At 47.6% G+C, this 9,641-nt stretch overlaps 1 protein-coding gene across 1 annotated transcript; it reads right to left on the minus strand.

Annotated features, from left to right (window-relative positions):
* Positions 1 to 2,551: 2,551 nt before the first annotated feature.
* On the minus strand, positions 2,552 to 4,942 carry LOC123042120 (polyphenol oxidase I, chloroplastic). Its single transcript, XM_044464641.1, has 3 exons — positions 4,314 to 4,942; positions 3,950 to 4,211; positions 2,552 to 3,585 (listed from the first exon to the last, which is right to left on the minus strand). Exons 1-3 carry the CDS (start codon positions 4,907 to 4,909, stop codon positions 2,710 to 2,712), a joined length of 1,734 nt encoding a protein of 577 aa, XP_044320576.1. The 5' UTR covers positions 4,910 to 4,942; the 3' UTR covers positions 2,552 to 2,709.
* Positions 4,943 to 9,641: the final 4,699 nt, after the last annotated feature.

The raw sequence follows: 9,641 nt of genomic DNA on the forward strand, positions 1-9,641 counted from the left end.
AACCACATTTTGTCATGATTTATTAGCTTAAGTGTAGTGACATGAAAATCAGGGTGTGACACAAATCATCAAAGGCATCAACATCCACCTCGCCTCTACCTACGACGCTAATATCACCAGTGATGCTTGAACTTGATATAGATGTTCTTTAGTGCCAGAACTTAAAAAATATGTTGAACTAGTTCTAAAAATTGGCTTGAACGTGTAAATGCGACGCTAATCCAATTTGTAGATGTAAAGTGTGCTGATTTGGCACCGTATTTGGCTGACGTGCCACGGGGTCTACTTCTAGCAAGGAAACATGATTTTAGTTAAATACTATGTCTCTATGACTACTAGGTTCCTCATGTCAGTAGAGAAGGAAAATTGAAACGAAAAAAGGTGCCCGAAAGGTTTCGGGCATGCAACCGACCTGTGCTAACCACTCAAATACAAAGGTTCATGTGGTAACAATGGCCCCATCGTCTTAATGTACTCTTAATTAAAAAGCTTATGTTAGTTATGCTCAGTTCTTTTGGTGGCTTAAAAAATAAACCGCTTCCTCTTCAACTTTTTTCATAAGCCGCCCCTCTTATTCATTGGGGCTTCTGAATTAATTATGGGATTACTAATCTAGAAGTCTCAATAAATTTTAAAAGCGGCTTAATTTTTAAGCCGAAGAGAGGCAGCTTATTTTTTAAGCCGCCCTAAAGAACCGACCCTTAAATAGGTTCTACTCATTGTGGCCCATTTAACACATGTTAATTTTAAAAAACTATAAAAAGTATGTAACTCATAATTACAGTAATACAAATAAAGTTCAACTACTCGTGAGGTAATAATTATAAATATTACACATAAACTAAAGTAACTAACTTTTAAAAAATATTATGTAATTTTAAAAATAATCCATTTATTATTTTTAAAACGTTCATATAGTTGAAATAATATATATTAATTAGAACGATGTTTGTATAGTACTCCCTCCGTCCGGAAATACATATCAAGTCACCGGATTTTTTTTATACATCCAGGAATAAATGCGAGCATTAGGATTTAAACCCTGGTGGGCTGAGAATACCACGATCCCTCTAACCATTCAACCATAGGTTTGGTTCTGCATTAAAAAAAACCCATAGGTTGGCACCGAGCCACCAGTCCCACTAACTCCAACGGTTCTTGTTTAGAATCACCATTACACATAGGCAGGGGCGGAGCTCTGTAGGGGCTAAACCGGGCCATGGCCCGCCCAGGATTTTGACCCAAATTTTTTTATATAGGCATCTCCCAAGCCCACTAGCCCAGCCCACGTGCATCCTCTCGCTTTCACGCACAGAGCAGCCTTGCTCAAAAAAAAAACGCACAGAGCAGCCGGAGAGAGGCAGGCAGCGCTAGGAATCCCTACTCCCCAATTCCCAAACTGTCCCACAGTCGAGCAGGGAGCACAGGAGCAAGCCGCTGCCGTCGGCGAACCGACGGCGTCTATCCTCTCTCGCCGGAATCCCTGTATCTCACAGCCACGGTTCAGCCCCTTGCTTTCCTCCCTTCCCCCGACTCTCTGCACCTGCTCACAGATGACATCTGCTTGGGCTCGGCCACGCCGTCGTGCTACTGGCCTGCGGCCTGCCGAACCACTTCTGGCGGCTGGCGCATGAGCAGATCTCCTACTGTCCTCCAAGAGTAGAGCAACTGTCAGAAGCAAGAGGTAATTCCCCATTTTATCATTTTTGTTCAGTTCTTTACATCTACTTATGAGTCATGAACTCATCTATTTTCAGTGTCCAGTGTTTATAAGAAACAAATTTTATCCATATGGAATTCCACCTGTACAGAATTCTGTTGACTGTTGAGTGTCCAGTGGGATTTCTAACCATTAGCGCCAACTATTCATCTGTTTTGAGTGTCCAGTGTTGAACTGTTGATAAAAAATAGTTGTGTCCATTTGATAAGAAAGTGAATAGCCTGATCTTATACAAATTGCAACACAGGTAATCATGGGCAAGGAAAATCAATCTCAGAGAAGAATTGATTTGGTTTTTAAAAGGAAAAGAGATGACATAACTCGAGTTCAGGAAAACCAGATATTGCCGTTGCTTGAATTGGAACAACATAACCAAAACCAGTACGAATAGGTTCGAGCAAATGAAGCTGTTACATTCGAAGGTATTGAGTTCTTACAGCGTGCAGCGAGACCCTGGAAGATGAGAATCTTGCCAATAATCTGTTAGTTCACATAGAGGGTGGAATTCTAGAGAACTACAGCCACGAAGATGTCCTTGCAGATTTTAGAAGCAAGGGTGACCGGAGAGTCGATTTGTAGTATGTGAGTAAGTCACATGTCTAATGTCTCAAAGCTTTTGTATTAGCTAACTTAATAGTGGTTCAGGGTTAAAATGTATTTTGTTGTATATATACATACTGCTTGCTCCATCCGGTAATCATACTGATGCTTATGATTCAGAATTTTAAAAAAAATTGTGCTCTTGTTTAGTCTGGCCCGCCCAGCATTTTCTTTCAAGCTCCGCCACTGCACATAGGACATAAGCAATACAATACGAGGAGACACACAATAGATTCCATGCCACAAGCGAACGCCGGCGAGAGAGCATATATGGGTGCCTGCTTCATCGGCAGTCACTTGAGGTACCTTATTTACAATTCGTCACCATCACCATTACATAGATTCTATACCACGGTGAGCCACCGACGCGAGAGCGAACCACTGTAACTTCACTTGACGTAGCTGATGCTGACGCCGCCGACGGTGACCAGCTCACCGCCGCACCTGGGTACGAGCGACACGACCACCGTCTGGTCGCCGTCCGCCCCGATGTCGTCCATCAGGTCGCACACGCCGAACCTCGCCACCGTCTTGACCGGTCCCTTCCTCATCTCCTCGGGCCGGACCATGTGCGGCGTGTGCGCGAAGCTCCCGGCGCAGTACCCCGTCGCCGTCGCCGGCGTGCTGCCCACTCCGCCCTCGGGCTCGTTCACTAGCACGTCGAACTTGATGAACTTGTTGAAATGGTCGGCGATCTCGATTCCCTCCACGACCACCACCTCCTCCTCGTCTTCCTTCTCCCGGCGGCTCCTGGACACCCTGGGCCTCGTCACAGTCACCCGTATGGTCCTGTCCAGGGTGGCAGGGAGGGTACTGGTGGTGGCAGGCGCCGGCGTCCCGCCGGACGCCTTGGCTGGCCTTGCGTTGAGCCACGGCAGGCCGACGTCCTGGTAAGTGTACCGCAGCGCGGCCGTGTCAAGGCAGTCCCGGACGCGCACGCGCACGGGGCGAGCCTCCTCGTCATAGAACAGGAAGGCGGCGTCGAGCCAGTCGGGGTCGGTGAAGTCGGCGTTGCTCGGGCGGAGGCCGCGCCAGACATGCCAGAGGCGGTCGATGTTGCCGTGGTGCGCGAAGAAGATGGGGTCGCGCGCCGCCGAGTAGAAGTTGCCCATGTCCTCGCCGTTCGGCTGCCTTGGATCACCAGTCCAGCCGTGGACCGTGCCGTGCGGCACGTTCTCCACGGAGCCCGCGCCCGGGTCCGGCTGGTCGCCGGCGCGGTACGGCTGTCCCAGGAACAGCAACGTCTTCTTCGCGTTTGAAATCATCTGATGTGTACGTACATTTGTGTTACTTAATTTAATGACCAGTGGTTCTGTGGTTACGTTAACAATATTTTTTAAGTTGAGTCGAAAAAAAAAACAATATTTTTGAAGTCGCTAATACTCCCTCCGTCCCAAAATTCGGAATTACTTGTCGCAGAAATGGATGTATCTAGACGAGTTTTAGTTCTAGATACATTCATTTTCGAAACAAGTAATTCCGAATAGAGGGAGTATTTGCCTAAATACGGATGTATCTAGTTAAGTTTTAGTGCTAGATACATCTGTATCTAGACAAATGTAAAACACAAATTTTGGAACGAAGGGAGTAGTATTTTTTAAGAGGTTGTTAGTATATAGTACTACTGGCCTGGCGGTACATGATCTTGAGGTTCTCATCGATCTGCTGGTCTCTTGGGATATTGGCGTCGGTCCCACTGGAGTCAAGGTCGACCAGCACCGGCGGCTGGTGGGCGGGGTCGCGCCTCTCGTCGTAGAGCGGTGACGACCTGTTGGCGTAGATCGCCGGCAGCGTCATGCCGGCCGGCGCGTCCCAGTTCCAGAACGGCAGCGCGAAGGTGTCGTCGCCGATGAGCTTTCCGAGGATCCTCTCGTGGAAGTAGACGTAGAACCTGCACGTTCAGCAAACGCACGCAGGGACAAGTGATGGCTCCTTGAGGTTCAGCACAGAAAGGTGCAGGTCGTCACACCCATAACCCATTGACCATACGTACCTGTGCCATGGGAAGAAGAGCCAGCAGTTGTGTATCTGGAGCTCCAGGTCCGGGAACCCGACCTGGTCGAAGGCGGCGTCGCAGTAGGCGCAGTGCACGTGCCACTGCTGCTCGAAGCTGCGCGGGTCATCGGCGGGCAGCTGCTTCATGAGCGCCACGGCCCTCTCGTACTTGGCCAGGTACTCCGCGTCCACCAGGTGCGCTGCCGGACGCACGCGGAGCGGCGAGGAGGCGGGCGGCAGCTCGAAGTCGGTGATGCTGGTGCCGGGCGTCGGGCAACAGTTGGTGTCCGGCGGCGTGTTCGGGAGGGCGGGCGTTTGGCAATTGCGGAGGTCCGGGGCCTGGATGGGCGCGGCGATCGCGCCTCGACCTTGGTCCGTGGCCAGCCCGGCAGCTGCGGCGCTGCCGAGGCCGAGGAGCACCTCACGGCGGTCGACGCTGCCGCCGCCGGCCGCCTCGCATGAGATTGAGAGACGCCGTGGCTGCCTCGCGTCCTTGCGGTGGTGAAGGGCACGGAGAAGGTTGCGGCGCGCAAGGGTTTGGAGGCTGCATGGCATGCGAGGGGTGGCACTCAGTGGCATGCGAGTGCTCTCCATGCTGCCGGTCTGTGCTTTCTGGCTGCCGCCCGCTTACGGATAGACAGGGTGTGGTGAGCTTGAGCCAACCGTGCCTATATGTAGTGCGCGTGCACCGGTCATGTACCGTGCACAGCCGTTGTTTCGTTTGACACGGCAGCTATATGTGAACTGTGATCTTGCTAACCATATGTGCCATTCGCACGGTAGCTATATGTAAGTTGATTCAATTTGTAATTTGGGCTACCCTCAAAAAATATATATTGTAATTTGGGCACCTAGCAAAGAAAAAAAAGAATTTGTAATTTGGGCAGGTCCATTTGGTGAAAGGAGGCTAAAAATATATTTTCAGGCGAATTACATATATCCAGTTCCTTGGTTTGATTGTTCTCGATGCGTGTGTGATGGTTATAAGTTTTCTGTGATGGATGGTGAGCGTTGAAACTCATATTTCAGTTTGTTGGCAATGTCATCCTATTTTGGACTTACAGAAATACCCGTCGAATAGTACCATAATATCTTCTACACACAATAATATGTAGAACAACTTCAACAAGTCCACATGTAAGATATCTACCATGTGCTGTTTATTTCCTACAACGGTATCTATAACCCCTTTGCGGGCTCCGTAGCAGGAAATTATAAATTATGTCAAAGAAAATCCCTCACGTAAATTGCTTTGAATAGGTAAATCAATCATTTGACCTTAAAGATTATGTTTTTACAGAAGAATAGAGAGTTTTTTCTTTGATGTTCACCAAAACAACTCTTCTTTAATCTTTTTGTGGGTTACATACTGAGAGTAGTTGGTATTTGGATATTATATGTATCAATGATCCAGTGAACCCTGTTAATTAATCATTAGACAAAACACATAAATAGCAAAGTGTTGATAAATGATCAAGAAAAGACTTCATTATTTTCATTCCGCAACGTCCAATTATGAAATCCTTGGAAGAAAAGGATGAATCAATATCGCTCCCATGCCAAAGATTGGCGCAAAGAACCAACCAGATTGCCCTAGTGGATAAATAAGGAATACAGAAAAAACAACAATTCGACCAGAGAATTAATCAGATTGCATTATAAGCCCGCAATAGAACAGACAGAGCAAGTTCAAATTGGCGTAACATGAAACCCTTTAGTGTAAAAGCCCTGTGGGGAGCTACAAAAGTCCATAAACTGCCTAATTCACACCAACTTCTTGATGCGCTAGTGTGATGTTTATAAGTGCACTGATCGATGGTGAGCGTTGAAGCCCAATTTTGGTTTGTTGGCAAGTTTGACCGCGTATAACTCGAGGGAGAAAATTAAGTTAGTGAATATGGGGATTGATAAGCAGCTGATTGAGTAGCTCCAGGAAAAACCCTAGTCACTAGGCAACCTCCTCCTCTCCAACCCTCTCTCCCCCTCGACTCCGCTAGCAGGCCCTGCCGGGCAAAACTCACCTGGCATCGACAGCGGCGAGGCCCTTCGCTTTCATATCTCGCGAAATACGTCATCTTTGGCAACTCGGGATCTTTGGTGCTTGGGACGACGGCCTTGGATCTTCGATGGCGGTGGCTTTTAGGTTTGGTAACTTTGGCATGAGCAACCTGATATCAACACAAAATTTAATTTTGAAAGCAAGGCTATTTGAACCCTTTTTCCTTCTACCATATCAACACAAAAGTTAATTTTGTGTTTGGTAATTTTGACATGAGCAAAGTGATAATTATGCAATGAGCATCTTGGTAACTTCAACACTAGCAACCTAGTAACGATTAGCATGATAAGGACGGTAACTATATCATGAGAAGACTTGTAATTATAGCATGAGAAGCATGATAACTTTAGTATGGGCACAATGATAACTTTAGTATATGTTTCGAAGACTTTTTTCCCGCCGGGTGAAAAGTTACCATGGTGTTTGAGGGTCCGTTATAAGGTGTGCGGTTCGTAAATTACCATGTTTTTTTGCACATAATTTACCGAGACATGTTTCAACAACTTTTGTTTTCTCTGGGTCAAAGTTACCATGATGTTCATTGTAAGTTATTAGGTCTACGAAAAGTAAAATGCCATTCTATTTATAACAAAAGTGTTGAGGAACGTAGCATATGCAATTTCAAAAAAATTCCTACGCTCATGCAAGATCTATCTAGGAGATGCATAGCAATGAGGGGGAGAGTGTGTCTACGTACCCTCGTAGACCGTTAGAAGAAGCGTTTCACAATGCGGTTGATGTAGTCGAACTTTTTTCGTGATCCACCGATCAAGTACCGAATGTACGACACCTCAGAGTTCTGCACAGGTTCAACTCGGTGACGTCCCTCTCTTTCTTGATCCAGCAAGTCGTCGAGGTAGTAGACGAGTTCCGTCAGCATGATGGTGTGGTGACGGTGATGGTGAAGTGATCCTCGCAGGCTTCACCTAAGCACTACGAAAATATGACCGAGGGTGTAAACGGTAGAGGGGGGCACCGCACACGGCTAACAATTGATCTGGTCTGTGTTCTAGGGGTGCCCCCCCATATATATATATATATATATATATATATATATATATATATATATATATATATATATATATATATATATATATATATATATAGGTTGGGGGGGGGAGAGGGGAGGCAGCCAGGGGCACCCAAGTAGGCCGAATCCTACTTGGGGTTCCTCCCCAATTCGCCCCCCCTTCTTATTTGCCGGAGAGGAAGAAAAGAGGAGGGAGGAGGGAAGGAAGGGGTAGGCCGAATACTCCCTTTTCCTTTTCCCTTCCCCTCTTTCCTTCTCCTCCTGGTTCAACCCATATGGGGGGTGATGGTGTCCTGGACTAGGGGGTACTCACCAGTCGTCTCCCGACCAGCTGGATCGGGTCGAGGACCCCCATGGCGATTCACTGATGGGCCACTTTAGGCAGCCCATGCCGCATACAAGGAAGACTCCACAAGACTTGGCGCTCAAGCCAAGGACTCTCCTAAAAACCCTAGGCCTCTGGTGTGTTATATAAACCGAGGCTAGGCTAGTCAATAGAGGAACTTATATTCATTAGAACAATCTCGTAGTAGATAGATGTACTCTGTACTATCCCCCCATATGAATACAATCAAAAGTAGGATGTAGGGTATTATCTCTTCGAGAGAGGCCGAACCTAGGTAAAACCCTGTGTCCATGTTACCATCACACCAAGACGCCTAGCTTAGGACCCCTACTACGAGATACGCCGGATTTCACTACGACATTGGTGCTTTCATTTTTTTCTACTTGGTGTTCGTCGTGGTTTGATGGGACCCAAAAACAATAATCAGGTGATGTTTTTTTCGATTAGATCAGTATTGTATACACTAGTTTTTTTGGAAAGGATTTTTGCTGTCGCCTCTATTGTTTTGTCTGCAGATCAAATCATAGTCAGCAGAGGGCCGATCAGATCAGAATCGTGTAAATTTAGGCGCTGACTATTGTGTTCTCCGTCTGACGTTAGGTCGGACGCGAGCTACCCTGCGCGCCGTAAAGATCCTCGAGAAGTCCGCATACAAACAACAGCCTGGAGCTGGCGGATTCGGGTCAAATCAAAAATAATATATGAAAGAACAGTGTGTGTGGCCGGCCGACCGGAGTTCAGATCGGCGGCAACACATCAACCAGATTTGCTTTTCTTCCCTTTTTTAATTCAGCTTCTAGCTGCGCATTGTTTTCTGCTACCTTCTTTTTCTTTGATTAGTGCATACCCTAAATGTCGGGGATATACCCCGCGGTATGACCCGGTCGGAGTTATGACCCGGCTGGCACTTGGCATTTCATTGGTAACCCGCTGGAGGATTGGCGACTCACGAGTCTGGCGGCTCACTGGTCTGACGACTCACGAGCCTGGTGAGGGAGTCCTGGATTAGGGGGTATCCGGATAGCCGGACTATATACTTTGGCGGGACTGTTGGACCGTGAAGATACAAGACTCAAGACTTCGTCCCGTGTCCGGATGGGACTCTCCTTTGCGTGGAAGACAAGCTTGGCGATCCGAATAATAGATTTCCTTCTTTGTAACTGACTCCATGTAAACCCTAGCCCTCTCCGGTGTCTATATAAACCGGAGGGTTTAGTCCTTAGAAGGACATTCATAATAATCATAGGCTAGCTTCTAGGGTTTAGCCTCTACAATCTCGTGGTAGATCAACTCTTGTAATACTCATACCATCAATATCAATCAAGCAGGAAGTAGGGTTTTACCTCCATCAAGAGGGCCCGAACCTGGGTAAAACATCGTGTCCCTTGCCTCCTGTTACCATTAGCCTTAGACGCACAGATCGGGACACCCTACCCGAGATCCGCCGGTTTTGACACCGACATTGGCGATTTCATTGAGAGTTCCTCTGTGTCGTCGCTGCAAGGCTCGATGGCTCCTTCAATCATCAACAACACGGTCCAGGGTGAGACTTTTCTCCCCGGACAGATCTTCGTGTTCAGCGTCTTGGGCCAATTCGCTTGGCCATCTGGAGCAGATCGACAGCTACGCCCCTGGCCATCAGGTCAGGCTCGGAAACTTGAAACACACGGCTGATATCCGTGTAGACTTGATCTTCGATGGATTCGGGCCTATGCCAGGAGCACCGAACAGTCACGACGAGCACGACTCAGACCTGCTGTCAGACAATACTCGGGATATCGCACCTGCAGGAGCTCCGGACCTAAATCCGGGGCAAATTGCGTCATCCGAGGACGGGTGGATTGTCACGACCGGTTTTCCGGGTAATAAATTTCCAGAAAAGACCTTCGTG

This window comes from Triticum aestivum, chromosome 2B, assembly GCF_018294505.1.
Source record: "Triticum aestivum cultivar Chinese Spring chromosome 2B, IWGSC CS RefSeq v2.1, whole genome shotgun sequence".
Taxonomy (NCBI): domain Eukaryota; kingdom Viridiplantae; phylum Streptophyta; class Magnoliopsida; order Poales; family Poaceae; genus Triticum; species Triticum aestivum.